Genomic DNA, 16360 nt, shown 5'->3' with positions numbered 1-16360 from the left:
GGGGCGTCTGCATGGGCTGGGGGTCAGGCCCAGGGAGGGCTTCCTGCAGGGATCTGGGGGTCAGGCCCAGGGCGGGGCGTCTGCAGGGGTTGGGGGTCAGGCCCAGGGAGAGGTGTCTGCAGGGGCTGGGGTTCAGTCCCCAGGGAGGGGCATCTGCAGGGGCTTGGGGTCAGTCCCCAGGGAGGGGCATCTGCAGGCGCTGTGGTCAGTCCCCAGGGAGGGTCATCTGCACGGGCTGGGGGTCAGGCCCAAGAAGGGGCATTTGCAGGGGTTGGGGGTCAGGCCCAGAGAGGGGCTTCTGCAGGGGCTGGGGGTCAGGTCCTGGGAAGGGCGTCTGCATGGCCTGGGGTCAAGCCCAGGGAGGGCTGCCTGCAGGTGCTTGGGTCGGCCGAGGGAGCGGCGTCTGCAGGTGCTGGGGTCAGGCCCAAGGATGGGTGTCTGCAGGGGCTGGGGGTCAGGCACAGGGAGGGGCGTCTGCAGGGATGGGGGGTCAGGCCCAGGGAGGGGCTTCTGCAGGGGCTGGGGTTCAGGCCCAGGGAGGGGCATCTGCAGTGGCTGGGGGTCAGGCCCAGGGAGGGGCTTCTGCAGGGGCTGGGGTTCAGGCCCAGGGAGGGGCATCTGCAGTGGCTGGGGGTCAGGCCCAGGGAGGGGTGTCTGCATGGCCTGTGGGTCACGCCCAGGGAGGGCTGCCTGCAGGGGCTGCGGGGTCAAGCCCAGGGAGGGGTGTCTGGAGTTGCTGGGGGTCCGTCCCCAGGTAGGGGTGTCTGCAGGGGCTGGGGATCAGTCCCCAGGGAGGGGCATCTGCAGGGGCTGGGGTTTGTCCCTAGGGAGGGTTGTCTGCAGGGGCTGGGGGTCAGGTGTCTGCGGAGCTTGGTTGTCAGGCCCAGGGTGGGGCGTCTGCAGGGCGTGGGGTCAGACTCATAGAGGGGTGTCTGCAGGGACTGGGGGTCTGGCCCAGGAGGGGTGTCTGCAGCGGCTGTGTGTCAGGCCCAGGGAGGGGCGTCTGCAGGGGCTGGGGGTCAGGCCCCGCCCGGGAGGGCTGCCTTCAGGGGCTGGGGGTCAGGCCCAGGGAGGGGTGTCTGCAGGGGCTGGGGATCAGGCCCTGGGAGGGCTGCCTGCAGGGGCTGGGGTTCAGGCCCTGGGAGGGGTGTCTGCAGGGGCTGTGGGTCAGGCTCAGGGAGGGGCGTCTCCAGGGGTTGGGGGTCAGGCCCAGGGAGGGGCGTCTCCAGGGGCTGGGGGTCAGGCCCTGGGAGGGGTGTCTGCAGGGTTGTGGGTCAGGCTCAGGGAGGGGCGTCTCCAGGGACTGGGGGTCAGGCCCAGGGAGGGGCGTCTCCAGGGGCTGGGGGTCTGGTCCAGGGAGGGGTGTCTGCAGGGGCTGGGGGTCAGGCCCTGGGAGGGCTGCCTGCAGGGGCTGGGGTTCAGGCCCTGGGAGAGGTGTCTGCAGGGGCTGTGGGTCAGGCTCAGGGAGGGGCGTCTCCAGGGGTTGGGGGTCAGGCCCAGGGAGGGGTGTCTCCAGGGGCTGGGGGTCAGGCCCTGGGAGGGGTGTCTGCAGGGTTGTGGGTCAGGCTCAGGGAGGGGCGTCTCCAGGGACTGGGGGTCAGGCCCAGGGAGGGGCGTCTCCAGGGGCTGGGGGTCTGGCCCAGGGAGGGGTGTCTGCAGGGTCTGAGGGTCAGGCTCAGGGAGGGGCGTCTCCAGTGGCTGGGGGTCAGGCCCAGGGAAGGGTGTCTGCAGGGGTTGGGGGTCAGCCCCCAGGGCGGCTTGTCTGCAGGGGCTGGGGTTCTGCCCCCAGGATGGGGTGTTTGCAGGGCCTGGGGGTCAGGCCCAGGGAGGGGTGTCTGCAGGGGTTGGGGGCCAGCCCCCAGGGAGGGTCCTGAAGTGCTTCCTTCTGAGTTCTCTCTGAGGTGGAAGCAGGTCTGTGCTGACCATCTGTACTGCCTGATAGGGATAGGCAGGAACTGCTTTCAGGAGTCTGGAGGCCCCAGTTCCACAGCACAAAATGAAGTTAATAAGTGGTTTTCCCAGGGGAGCCTGTCACTGTGGGGAGCGCCAGGCAGGCTTCTACCTGGAAGCCAGACTGAACTCAGACCCTGAGCCAGGCAGCATTCACTCCGCAGTCAGCCCAGAGCTTCACCTGTGAACTCACCTACCTGCCAGTGTCAGCACCCAAACCTCATCCCACCTGAGGGCTACCCCCCCACACACACCTGACAGCAGGTGCTGCACAGGTTGTGTGAGCCTGAACCAGCAAGGAGGCAGGTGTCTTCCCCCTCTGTCTCCCTCCCTCCCTCCCCTCTCTCTCCCTGTCTCTCCCTCTCTCTTTCCCTCTCTCCTTCTCTCCCTCACTCCCTCCCTCTCTCCCTCCTTCCCTCTCTCCCTCTCTCTTTCCCTCCCTCTCTCTCTTCTCTCCATCTCTCTCTCTCCCTCTCACTCTCTCTGCCTCTCTCCCTCTCTCTTTCTCTCCCCCCTCCCTCTCCTGTCTACTCTTTTGCAGTTTTTTAGCAGGCTGACTGTGATAGGCACCACAGTCTGGTGTAATCTTAAGTTTGACTCTTTCCCTTCCTCTCTCCCTTTGTGCAGGGACTTTCTGGGCTGGGTGGAGATGTGGATTTTATTTATCTATTTATTTATTTTATTCTTATTTATTGGATAGACAGCCAGAACTGGACTGGGAAGGGGAGACAGACAAGGAGAAAGACTGCTTCACTCGCAAGGTTTTCCCCTGCAGTTGGGGGCCAGGGGCTCGAACCTGGGTCCTGGCATGCTGTACCTGTGTGCCAGCCAGGTGCCCACCACGGGGCCTGAGATGTGGCTTTAGTCGACTGCCCCGCACACCCCCACTTACACTCAGGAAGAGCTGCCGCCAGGCCGCTCAGCAGAGATGCGCACGTCCAGCCGTGCTCTTCGTCCTCCCCGTGCTCCCGAGGGTGCTTGCGCAGGGCGCCCAGTCTGAGCTCGGAGCAGAGAGAAGAGAGACACCTGCACCTTCACTGACTGAGCTCCCGGCTGGCCCCCACAACTAGGCCTCTGAACAGCAGGACAGGACGACAGCAACGCAGCCCACAGGACAGAAGCTGTCAGCAGGGATCAAACCGTCAACATGACAGAGGCCTCCCCACCCCCGGAAGCTGCTGCAGACTCCGAAATTCCTTAGACCCTCTCCGCTGCCAGGGGGCTTCTTAGTGAAACCTGCCGAGGGCACCGAGATGGAGCCGGGGACCACCACGGCTTCAGGGGAAACAAGATTTCTCCCCGCACAGGCCCAGATTTGCACCTGCTGAGCAACAAGCAGTGCGGAGAGGGGAGACACTCGGAGACAGAGGCACGGGGCCAGGACGCCAGGAGCATGGTGGATGTCCTGGTCACGACTCAGGGAAGCACAGAGTGTGAGGATTTCTGCCTTCACCTTCAGACACTCAGACAAGGTGGGTGAGAGGAGACGTGGGTGCTTACGGTGTGTGCTCAGGTCACGGCCAGTTTCTGAGAAGGCCCCAGAGAAGGTCTCTGCCCCACAGCTGCCGGGGTGGGAGGTGCTGGCAGAAGGCCGGAGCTGGGGAGCGGCATGGAACTAAGAGGGGAACCAGCACCTATCACTAAGTACCAAGCGCATATGACTAAGTCACAGTGACCCAGAATAGAAACACTCAGAGTACCAAGAAGGGCTGAGGGGTGCAGATGGGGTGGAGTGTGTGGGGGTCTGGGGCTGTGCGAGTGATCACAGAGAAGGCCAAGTGAGTGAAAACAAGTAACAGAGACTCATGCCTGAGGCTCCAAAGTTGCAGGTTCAATCCCCCACACTGCCATAGCCAGAGCTGAGCAGGGCTCTGGGGTCTCTCTCTCTCTCTCTCTCTCTCAGCATTTCTCAAAAATAAAACAAATAAAATACTTTTTAAAAGAGAGAAATAAGTACATAAATTTGGATTTGTTAAAAAAGAAATTAAGATGGAGGAGTGTCGGACAGAACTTCACTGAGTACACTGTAGATAAGTAGACACGTGGACAGAAAAGGATCATGCCTTATACAGAAGAGAGGATGGAGAGGGTCGGAGGTAGCGCACCTGGCTGAGCACGTGTGTCACAGTGAACAAGGACCCAGGTTCGAGCCCCTGGTCCCCACCTACAGGGGGAAAGCTTTGCAAGTGGTGAAGCAGGGCTGCAGGTGTCTCTCTGTCTCTCTGTACCTCTACCTTCCCTCTCAATTTATGGCCACCTCTATCCAATAAATAAAAAATAATTTTGAAAAAAAAAATTTTTTAAAGAGAGAATGCCAAGGCAAAGACAGTGTCAACTAAGCAAACTGTCAGAGGGAGAGAAGCCCCAGATAACAGGAGGCCTTGAGACCCCCACGGTGTCTCTCAAGCTGCAGCTCCTAAGACCTGAGGCTAAACCTTCCCAGACGAAGCTCTGCAGGAAAAGCCAAAAGTAACTGTAACAGTAACTCAGGAAACAGGAGCCTGATGAGTGGGACAAGTCCTACCCCTTAACCTCGCAGCCTATGCAGACGGGGAAGAAAGGCCCAGCCTCTGGGGGTGTGGATCCACCTGCCAACAACACCCATGTCCAGCGGAGAAGCAACTACAGAAGCCAGACCTCCCACCCTCTGCTCCCCATAAAGAATTTGGGTCCATGCTCCCAGAGGGGGAGAAACATCAGGGGAAGATGCCCAGAGGGCTCTGAACCCCAACTCCATCAGGACTGAGAGGGAAAAGGAAAAAGGGAGGGACATTTGGAAGTAGTAGGAGGTGTTGCTGTGACTTAGAAAGGAAGAAACGTCAGGATTATAGTAAAAAATGATTATATATATATCCATGTAGTTGTAGTTGTAGAAGTAATAAATAGTCAATCCCTGTCTGTGACCTTGGGAGAATGACTGCAGATTCCAGAGAAGGGAATGGGGACACAGAACTCTGTGGTGGCAACAATGCAGAGTTTTACCCAGTTATCTCAGAATTATGTAGCTCAATGTTAAGTCATTTGTAAAATTTCAGAAAAAGAAAGGGCCTGGGGAGTCAGGTGGTAGCAAAGTGGGTTAAGCACAGTGGCACAGGGTGCAAGGACCAGTGTAAGGATCCCGGTTGGAGCCCCCGGCTCCCCACCTGCAGGGGAGTCACTTCACAGGCAGTGAAGCAGGTCTGCAGGTGTCTGTCTTTCTCTCCCCCTCTCTGTCTTCCTCTCCTCGCTCCATTTCTCTCTGTCCTATCCAGCAACGACGGCATCAATAATGACAACAATAATAATTACAACAACAATTAAAAAACAAGGTCAACAAAAGGGAAAATAAATAAATAAATAATTTTAAAAAGGGCCTGACCCTAAGCCTTGCAAAAAGAAAGAAAGAAAGAAAACGTTTCCACCAGACGTCATTGAGCTAAAAGCTAAAAGAACGTCACAGAACTCTGTGCACGCACAAGCCGCTTCTCCCGGGGGCATTGCTTGTTGACTCTGAAACTGCTTGGCCTGGGTGCTTGAGCTGAGACTCAGCAAGCTGTGGGCAACTGGAGGAGTTCTGGGCGTGGAGACAAAGGAGCGGACGCATGCAGACTCCTGGACTCAGTCCTGGAACAGAAGAAAAATTATGGCTGGGCCCCCAGGAGGTGGTGCGCTGGGTTAAGCGCACACAGTACAAAGCAGAAGGACCCGCACAAGGATCTGGGTTCGAGGCCCCGGCTCCCCACCTGCAAGGGGGGGCACTTCACAAGCGATGAAGGAGGTCTGCAGTGTCTGTCTCTCTCTCTCTGTCTCCCCCTCCCCTTTCAATTTCTCTCTGTCCTACCCAAAACAAAAAAAAAAATGAAAAAATGGCCACAGGAGCAGTGGGGAAGGAAGGAAGGGAAGGAAGGGAAGGAAGGGAAGGAAGGGAGGAAGGAAGGAAGGAAGGAAGGAAGGAAGGAAGGAAGGAAGGGAGGGAGGGAGGAAGGGTGTTGGTATGCATGAGACCCCTTCTGTTTCATTTGGTTTAAATCCCCCCTGCTTAACACTATTCTATTTACGTAACCACTTCATTCTATTTACATAACCGCTGTTAACAAGCACCACCCTCCCTCCAGGGCATTGGTTCAATCCCCACTGTTTCATGATATGTTTTTGCTCTGCCCCCTCTCCTTGTCACACCCTGATCCTCTCCTTGTCACACTCTGATTGTCACCAGTCACTTTTCTCTCCACCCTCTGTATGTCACATCCTGTTTCCACCCTACTTGGCAAGTATATATAAAGACAGCATTGTGAGTTTTAGGGTACTTGAGTTTAGCTTAGCTCGTCTTAGATTGTGCTGCGTCCTGCATGAATAAAGAGATACTGCCTACAGATCAACCATGAGTCCCTGGTCGTCTGTTACCCGCCCATGAAGCCAGCCCGGCGAAAACAACATAACCCGTTGGAAACAACAGAAGGGGAAAAATCTATGGGCAGGGTGGCGGTGCACCTGGTTGAGTGCACATGTTACAGTGCACAAGGACCCGCGTTCAAGACCTGGGTCCTCATCTGTAGGGGCAAATTTCACAAATGGTGATGCAGGGCTGCAGGTGTCTCTCTGTCTCTCTCTCTCTCTCTCTCTCTCTCCCCTCCTCTCTCAATTTCTCTCTGTCCTATCAACCAACAGAAGTAGAAAACAAATGGGGAAATGGCCACAGGAGCAGTGGCTTCATAGTGCCGGCGCCGAGCCCTCGCGACAACCCTGGAGGGAAAATGAGCTTGAGCAACAACGTTCGTATCAGTCAGAATTCTCATCAGTGCAGACTACGTCCTCATGACAGGAGCAGAGAGGCAGAAGCAGACATCACCCTGCATGTGTGCTGCCAGGGACCGAACTCGGGACCACACACGTGAGAGTCCAGGGCTTCCCCCACTGCACCACCTCCCAGACCACTGCCTTGTCCCTTCACAAAGTGCAGAGACACAAAGTGAAGGGACCTGTGCACACAGCCGGACTGAGCCATTTAGCAGGAGGCAGGATGGACCCTCCCTGAGTCCTGTGGGGCTCCGGGCTCCCCAACTTTCCTCCATATGTCCCGGTCCCCGGGGATTCTGTGCCTGAGAAGCCAGCCCTTCTGTGGGGAGGCCCCGCTCCCGCCCTGCCCCGTTTACCTTGGCCACAGACAGAAAGCTGCCTCTCTTCCAGCTCGGCGTGACCCTGTTCATCTTGCCACGTCCCGCGGGCTCGGCTTCTCACGCTAAATTGGGGCTTCTGGTTATCCCCTTCCTCCAGGGGTTCGAGGTCCCAGCAGGTGAGGCCAGCACCAGTTAGCTGTCACTAGGCCAGGCATGGCTGACGGCTCCCTGGTCTTGCCCTGCCCTCCCTCATTCTTCTGACTCTTGGCCCTCAACCCATGTCCGGTCCACCCATTGCCCCCTCTGCCACCCTGGTGTGGGTGCCCTCTGTCCTCTCCAGGGGGAGCCATTGTTGGGCATCTGGGCTGTGATGTTCCCACTGGGGTTGTGAGGTCAGCGCCGGCTGACTGGGGTGTGTGAGGACCAAGGGGGCCAGGACCCCCAGTCCACTGGGCACAGGCCAGCAGGGTGGGCGCTGGGCCTCCAGCAGGCTCGGGTCAGGGTCTGACCCAGCGCACTCAGGAGCCAGCTCAGCCTGGCTGGTCTCTGAGTTCACAGCACATGAACTCGAAGGAACTGAAAGTCCAGAAAGTTGTGTGATTCCAGTGAGTTGGAATTTTTTTTTTCTGTACAAGGCTTAGAAATGAGCTGTTTTTTACTCTAGAGCTCTGCTCCACTAGGGAAAGACAGAGACAGGCTGGGGGTGTGGATCCACCTGCCAACACCCATGACCAGTGCAGAAGCCATGACAGAAGCCAGAACTCCCACCTGCTGCTCCCCATAAAGAATTGGGTCCAGACTCCCAGAGGGGAGAAATGTCCGGGGAAGATGCCCAGAGGGCTCTGAACCCCAACTCCATCAGGACCCGGAGAGAGAAGAGGACAAAGGGAGGGATCTTTGGATGTAGTAACAGGTGTAGGTGTGACTTGGAAAGGGAAGAGGAGATGGTACCTTAACAAAAAAAAAAAGAGGCTCAGGTCTCTGTCCCCACCCGCAGGGGAATCTACACAAGGAAGCAGAACTGCAGGGGTCTCTGTCTCTACATGCCCCCCACTTCTCTCTCTCCAATAATAAATAAGTAAATAATGTTTTATTTTATTTTAAAAAATATTTATTCCCTTTTGTTGCCCTTGTTGTTTTATTATTGTAGTTATTACTGTTGTTATTAGTGTCATCACTGTCGGATAGGACAGAGAGAAATGGAGAGAGGGGAGAAGACAGAGAGGGGGAGAGAAAGACAGACACCTGCAGACCTGCTTCACCACCTGTGAAGCGACTCCCCTACAGGTGGGGAGCCGGGGGCTCGAACCAGTATCCTTACGCCAGTCCTTGCGCTTTGCGCCACCTTCGCTTAACCCGCTGTGCTACTGCCCGACTTCTGTAAATAATGTTTTTAAAAAGGAGTGGGGGAGAGGGAGAGGGAGAGGGAGAGAGGGAAAGAGGGAGAGAGAGAGAGAGAGAGAGGAAACACTGAGTGCTTGACAGCAAAGCCCCCGGAGCCCCGGACATGGGCTCCCACCTACCCTGCTCCCTGCCAGCCGAGGCCCTGGGTGGGCGGCCCAGCCTCCCTGTCCTGTCTCTCGTCTCCCACAGCCAGCAGAATGGCAGGGCAGTCTGGGTGTCCATCGCGACAGCCGGAAAAGAAACTGCCCGGTGACAGCTGTGTCAAGTCAGAAGGAACACCAGAGCTGTGTGGAGAGCATGGCCACCCAGTAGGGGAAAGTTCGTGGCTCTCAGACTGGCACGAAGACAGTGGCTGCGGTGGGAGGAGCGCGGCAGCTGGCCAGATGCGGGCAACAGGCAAGGCGGGCGGGAGGGCTCGTCAGACCACTTGGGTCCTGCTCAGCTTGGCCACGTGCAGACCCAGGTTCAAGCCACTGCACCGAAGGACACTTCTGTGCTGTGCTATGTGTCAGTCTGTCTGTCTGTCTGCCTACCTCTCTGTCGCTCTAATAATAATAAAGCTGAAGGGCATTGCTGGGGGGAGAAGGAGAGAGGGGCCTGACTGGAAGTGAATTCACATGCATTTTCTCCTCCCAGCAGAGAAACGAGCGGGCAAACCACTGCGGGAACAGACAGAATAAACACGCGTCTGTGAAGCTGTCTGTGCACAGGACAGGCAGAGGCCAAGTCCGGGGCGGAGGGAACCCTGCGTCTGTGCCCGGACCAGACAAGGACACAGGGAGAGGCGGCGGGGGGACGTGCGCTCAGGCCAGCCATTTGAGGCCCTTTTCCACACTCTCAGGAGTCTCCAGACCCCATCCTGTTCCTCCAGCACCAGTGGAGCTGCTTTTCTCCACAGGTGCCTGGCAGCCCTTCCCGTACCAAATGCAAAGGCGGCCAGGAGGGACGGGGCTGAGCACACAGCATCACCCTAACCCGGCGGCCTCTTTCCTCCAGTTCTGGGAAACCTGGCACCCAGGGCGCACCGTGGCCCCCGGGGACGCTCATTCACGGCACGCTGCTCCTTAAAAACATGGTGGGAAAGGTAGCTGAGCTCTGCGTGCCGGGCTATGCCAGGCTGTGCCAGAATGGGCTGTGCTGGGCTGTGCCAGGATGGACTGTGCTGGGCTGTGCCAGGATGGACTGTGCCGGGCTGTGCCAGGTTGGACTGTGCTGGGCTATGCCAGGCTGTGCTGTGCCAGGTTGGACTGTGCCGGGCTGTGCCATGCTGTGCCGGGCTGTGCCAGGATGGACTGTGCCGGACTGTGCCAGGTTGGACTGTGCCAGGCTATGCCAGGTTGTGCCGAGCTGTGCCAGGCTGTGCTGTGCCAGGCTGTGCCGGGCTGTGCCAGGTTAGACTGTGCTGAGCTGTGCCAGGCTGTGCCGAGCTGTGCCAGGCTGTGCCAGGCTGTGAGGTCCTGACTTTGATTCCCAGCAGCACACGGACTAGTGTGATATCTGGTTCTTTCTCCCTCCTCTTCTCATTAATTAACAAATAAAATCCTTTTAAATGCTGTGATAACAGCTGAAGCCTTGCCTTGAGTGGAAAGCCCCCGTCCGCCCTGCCCGCTAGGCCACACTATCTAAAGGCTTCGTCCCTTGTCAGTGACTAGGTGCCAACCTCGGCCACCCTGTTTCCCAGGAAGCCTTGCCTGCCAGCTCCGCGCTGCCTGTCCAGCGGCCCCTGAGCACCCGTCTGGCTGTTCCATGAGCGTCGGGCACTTTGTGGAGCCCAGACCCACCCGGGGCCTTGGCAGCAGCACCTGCATGAGCCGTCCATGGCCACCTCACCGCCGCCGCCTCCAGAGTGGCCTCCAGAGCTCTAAAAGGAGACAAGTGGCTGGCTGCCAGCAGCTCCTCCACGTCCCCTGACGTCCAAGGACACCTCACCTCCATGGCATCCCTCACCTCCACAACCCCCCCCACCTCCACAGCCCCCCTCACCTCCCCAGCTCCTCTCACCTCCACAGCTCCCCTCACCTCCACAACTCCCCTCACCTCCACAGCCTCCTTCACCTCCACAGCCCTCCTCACCTCCACAGCTGCCTCACTTCCACAGCTCCCCTCACCTCCACAGCTCCCCTCACCTCACAGCTCCCCTCACCTCCACAGCCTCCATCGCCTCCACAGCTCCCCCTCACCTCCACAGCCCCCCTCAGCTCCCCAGCTCCTCTCACCTCCAAAACTCCCCTCACCTCCACAACTCCCCTCACCTCCACAGCTCCCCTCACCTCCACAGCCCTCCTCACCTCCACAGCTCCTCTCACCTCCATAGCCCTCCTCACCTCCACAGCTCCCCTCACCTCCACAGCTCCCCTCACCTCCAAAGCTGCCCTCACCTCCACATCTCCCCTCACCACCACAGCCTCCCTCACCACCACAGCCTCCCTCACCTCCACAGCTCCCCTCACCTCCACATCTCCCCTCACCACCACAGCCTCCCTCACCACCACAGCCTCCCTCACCTCCACAGCTCCCCTCACCTCCACATCTCCCCTCACCACCACAGCCTCCCTCACCACCACAGCCTCCCTCACCACCACATCTCCCCTCAACTCCACATCTCCCCTCACCACCACAGCCTCCCTCACCACCACAGCCTCCCTCACCACCACAGCCTCCCTCATCACCACAGCCTCCCTCACCTCCACAGCCCCCCTCACCTCTACAGCTCCCCTCACCTCCACAACCCCCCTCACCTCCACAGCCTCCCTCACCTCCACAGCCCCCCTCACCTCTACAGCTCCCCTCACCTCCACAGCCCCCCTCACCTCCACAGCCCCCCTCACCTCCACAGCCTCCCTCACCCCCACAGCCCCCCTCACCTCCACATCTCCCCTCACCTCCACAGCCCCCCTCACCTCCACAGCCTCCCTCACCTCCACAGCCCCCCTCACCTCCACAGCCCCCCTCACCTCCACAGCCCCCTCACCTCCACAGTCCCCCTCACCTCCAGAACCCTCCTCACCTCCAGAGCCTCCCTCACCTCCACAGCTCCCCTCACCTCCACAGCTCCTCTCACCTCCACAGCTCCTCTCACCTCCACAGCCCCCCGACCTGCACAGCCCCCTCACCTCCATAGCTCTTCCATCACCACTCTCAGAGCAGGGGCCTGTCCTCAGGGAGCCGCACCCCCTCCAGGGCCTCCCGCACTCCTACCTGACTGACTCTCATATCTCCCCGCGTCTCTTCTCCACAGAGTATGGATCCCCTCTCTCCTCACTCAGCTGTCACCAACTGCCCGCCTCAGGGTTCCTGGCCTCAGATTGGCCTCCTTGCCGCCCCCTCAGAGACAGGTCTGCTCCCCCAGACAGAGGTCAGGCAGCAGGGGCTCCCCCGTCTTCCCGCCTGCGTCTAATGGCGGGCCTGGATTCACCTCACGGAAAACTCGCTCTGGCTGAGCCCACCTGGGCTCGAGGCCTCGCAGGCCTGAGCTCTTTGAGGACACGACTAAGTGTTACTCCCGGGGCCGGCGGGTGGTGTGCCCAGTCACGCACACACATCCCAGTGCACAAGGACCCGGGTTCCAGGCCCCGGTCCCCACCTGCAGGGGGAAGCTTCTCAAGTGGAGACGCAGGGCTGCAGGGGTCTCCGTCTCCCTCTCTCCCTCCCTATTCCCTCTCCAGTTCTTTCTTTTTTTTAATTTATTTTCCTTTTTGTTGCCCTTGTTGTTTTTATTGTTGTTGTAGTTATTTTTTATTGCTGTCGGTGTTGTTGGATAGGACAGAGAGAAATGGAGAGAGGAGGGGAAGACAGAGAGGGGGAGAGAAAGACAGACACCTGCAGACCTGATTCATCGTCTGTAAAGCGACTCCCCTGCAGGTGGGGAGCCGGGGCTCGAACCGGGATCCTTATGCCGGTCCCTGCGCTTTGCGCCACGTGTCGCTTTCCGTGTCTGGGACGGCGGTTTACCTGTGTGCCCACTCCGGTGATGTCCCCCAAGGGAGCCGCTGCCACCCCCGGCCACCCCCGGCCACCCCCGTTGGCGCCTTCATCGGAGAAGTGGCTGACGCGTCTCAGAGCCCGCAGCTCGGGCACCAGCCACCAGCCACCAGCCAAGGTGCCCCGCGCCCTCCAGGCCGCCCGCCACCCCGTGAGAGCCCAGGCCCCGCTGCCGCCGTGAACACAGGAGCTGGAGCCGCGCGGCCGCCGCAGAGCCTCCCCCTCCCGACAGGACAAGGACACCCAGGACAGACGGCCACATCCACGGCACTCACGTTGATGCTGCAGGGCCAGACGCTCCGGATCCAGCCGGGCTCCCTCACGACTGGGATCTGCAGGAGGAACGTGAGGAGCCGTCAGTAAATGTCCCCGGGCTGCAGCCTACGCGCCCTGACGGCTCTCTGGGGACCCTGAGCCAGGTGACACCACACCCGCACCTTGCGAGCCAGGGGCACGCACCTCACACCCTCCTCACTTCTGCCCGGTGCACCCACCGCCTGCGGAAGAAGAGAAAAGAATAGAAAAGAAACGGAAAGGAAAGCAGAGAAAGGAAAGGAAAGAATAGAATAGAAAAGAAACGGAAAGGAAAGCAGAGAAAGGAAAGGAAAGAATAGATAGAAAAGAAACGGAAAGGAAAGCAGAGAAAGGAAAGGAAAGAAAAGAAGAGGAAAGAAACGGAAAGGAAAGCAGAGAAAGGAAAGGAAGAATAGAATAGAAAAGAAACGGAAAGGAAAGCAGAGAAAGGAAAGGAAAGAAAAGAAGAGGAAAGAAACGGAAAGGAAAGCAGAGAAAGGAAAGGAAAGAAAAGAAGAGGAAAGAATAGAAAAGAAACGGAAAGGAAAGCAGAGAAAGGAAAGAAAAGAATAGAATAGAAAAGAAACGGAAAGGAAAGCAGAGAAAGGAAAGGAAAGAATAGAATAGAAAAGAAACGGAAAGGAAAGCAGAGGAAAGAAAGGAAAGAAAAGAAGAGGAAAGAATAGAAAAGAAACGGAAAGGAAAGCAGAGAAAGGAAAGGAAAGAATAGAATAGAAAAGAAACGGAAAGGAAAGCAGAGAAAGGAAAGGAAAGAATAGAATAGAAAAGAAACGGAAAGGAAAGCAGAGGAAAGAAAGGAAAGAAAAGAAGAGGAAAGAATAGAAAAGAAACGGAAAGGAAAGCAGAGAAAGGAAAGGAAAGCAGAGGAAAGAATAGAAAGGAAACGGAAAGGAAAGCAGAGGAAAGAAAGGGAAATAAAGAAGAGGAAAGGCGAGGCAGGCGGGCAGACAGACCCCTGCAAAGGCCGCGGATTCTGGCGGCCCCGGACGCACACAAGATCGTATCGAGCCTGGGACGAGGATCCCGCAGAACCGCCTCCCGCAGGGCCCTGGCGACACGTGACTGGCGACACGTGACTGGCACGTGAGCATGAAGCACGGGAGGCCGCACAGGACGGACTACGGATGTCATGCCAAGCTTCAGGGGGGCCTCCAGGGAGGGTTTTGGAATATGTGTGTCACCACCTGGGGTCCACACCACAAGGACACCGGGTCCAGCTTGCCCCAATGACGGGTCCTCCATCGCTCAGCCGTCCCTCGACAAGCCGCAGCCCCGCCCCATCCACAAGCCCCGCCCAACACTCAGCCCCGCCCCATCCATCAGATCCTCCAATAAGCCCCGCCCCATCCATCAGATCCTCCAATAAGCCCCGCCCCATCTCTCTGCCCCGCCCAAGCCCTCAGCCCCTCCCCATATCTCACAGCCCCTCCCCATATCTCACAGCCCCTCCCCCATATCTCACAGCCCCTCCCCATATCTCACAGCCCCTCCCCATATCTCACAGCCCCTCCCCATATCTCACAGCCCCTCCCCATATCTCACAGCCCCTCCCCCATATCTCACAGCCCCTCCCCATATCTCACAGCCCCTCCCCCATATCTCACAGCCCCTCCCCATATCTCACAGCCCCTCCCCATATCTCACAGCCCCTCCCCATATCTCACAGCCCCTCCCCATATCTCACAGCCCCTCCCCCATATCTCACAGCCCCTCCCCATATCTCACAGCCCCTCCCCATATCTCATAGCCCCTCCCCATATCTCACAGCCCCTCCCCATATCTCACAGCCCTCCCCATGTCTCACAGCCCCATCCCATATCTCACAGCCCCTCCCCATATCTCACAGCCCCTCCCCATATCTCACAGCCCCTCCCCCATATCTCACAGCCCCTCCCCATATCTCACAGCCCCTCCCCATATCTCACAGCCCCTCCCCATATCTCACAGCCCTCCCCATATCTCACAGCCCCTCCCCATATCTCACAGCCCCTCCCCATATCTCACAGCTCCTCCCCATATCTCACAGCCCCTCCCCATATCTCACAGCCCCTCCCCATATCTCACAGCTCCTCCCCATATCTCACAGCCCCTCCCCATATCTCACAGCTCCTCCCCATATCTCACAGCCCCTCCCCATATCTCACAGCCCCTAGCCTTGTGGTGCTGTCTCTGGGGAGCCAGCTGCCATGTTGGAGGAGGCTGCCCTGAGACGCCCATCTGTCTGTCTGTCTGTCTGTCTATGAGACAGGCAGCTCTCAGTGCAGTGGCCGAGCCTATCCTGTCAGGCCACAGGCCCGACTCCTGAGGCAGGCGATGACGTCCTTCCAGGCTCTGAGTCACGTGCTTATCCTAGTGACACCTGAGGGACAGAGGAGTGACTGAGCTTGACCCCATGGCCCCCAGCCGCCCCTAGCTACCCAGCACTGCCCCCAGATGCCCACAGCCACCCTGCGCTGCCCCCAGATGCCCACAGCCACCCTGAGCTGTCCCCAGATGCCCCCAGCCACCCCGAGCTGCCCCCAGATGCCCTCAGCTGCCCCCAGCTGCCCCCATGGCCCCCAGCTGCCTCCAACTGCCCCCATGGCCCCCAGATGCCCACAGCCACCCTGAGCTGCCCCACCCCCAGATGCCCTCAGCTGCCCCCATGGCCCCCAGCTGCCTCCAACTGCCCCCAGCTGCCCCCATGGCCCCCAGATACCCCCATGGCACACAGCCACCCCCAGATGCCCTCAGCTGCCCCCAGATGCCCCCAGCCACCCTGAGCCACCAGCTGGCCTGTGAATCGTGACACAACAAACAGGCTGTTCAGTCATGACACCTGGCACAGACGCCCAGGCAGAGCTCACGTGCGTGGTTCTCTGTGCGCTGGCGTGGAAACTGCGCCCACAGAGGGGCAAACCACTGTCCTGAGGATGGCAGAGAGGTCCTGGGCCCGGGGTAGTGACTTGCATACCTCAGGCCCAGTGGCCCCAGGCTCAGTCCCCAGCATCGCCCTTTGGCCGAGCTGAGCAGGGCTCTGGTCTCTCCCTCACCCCCCCCCCATGCTAAGTTTTAATGGTCTTCACTGGTGCCAGACACTGTGCGTGTGTTCACTCGTGTTGTGTACTTGCCGTGTCTGCTAGCGTGTGGCTCCGTGTTTGCCGGGATAGCCTGAGGGTGCTTCTTCCCGAGCTAGTGCTCTCTGGGTTGGAGAGAACTCAACTGGAGCCGATCTAGGCTGCTGCATGGGAGAAGGATCAGGAACTCGTGCTGCACTGACTTCGCAGGAGATACACTCTGGAACTCTTGGAGCCTATTTCCAATTTCCTGATCAAGCAATTTCCAAGTGTCTTTAATCAGAAGAGCAGCTGTATTTATACTCTCCAAGTAGGGTGGAAACAGGATGTGACAGAGAGGGTGGAGAGAAAAGTGACTGGTGGAAGATCAGGGTGTGACAAGGAGAGGGGGCGGAGCAGGTGAGAATTCTACCACTGAACCACCAATGCCCTGGAGGGAAGGTGATGCTTTATGTAAATGTAAAAGTGATTTATGTAAATAGACTGCAGCTTTGAGTGGGATCAAACTAATCTCATACAGACATACTGGTGTTTAAGCCGGGGGGGAGGTGGCATACT

The 16360-nt window shown here is 58.5% G+C and overlaps 1 protein-coding gene across 1 annotated transcript in view; it reads right to left on the bottom strand.

Moving 5' to 3' along the window:
* The window catches only part of LPIN1 (lipin 1), a 253692-nt gene that overhangs the window by 208859 nt on the left and 28473 nt on the right, over nt 1-16360 (bottom strand). Inside the window, exon 2 of the mRNA XM_060187994.1 lies at nt 12707-12763. Within this exon, the coding sequence (XP_060043977.1) occupies nt 12707-12763 (57 nt within the window). The remainder of the gene's footprint in view (nt 1-12706; nt 12764-16360) is intronic.

This window comes from Erinaceus europaeus, chromosome 3 (assembly GCF_950295315.1).
Source record: "Erinaceus europaeus chromosome 3, mEriEur2.1, whole genome shotgun sequence".
Lineage (NCBI taxonomy): Eukaryota > Metazoa > Chordata > Mammalia > Eulipotyphla > Erinaceidae > Erinaceus > Erinaceus europaeus.
Note: the sequence above shows the minus strand (reverse complement) of the source record. Positions and strands in the feature narration are given on the sequence as shown.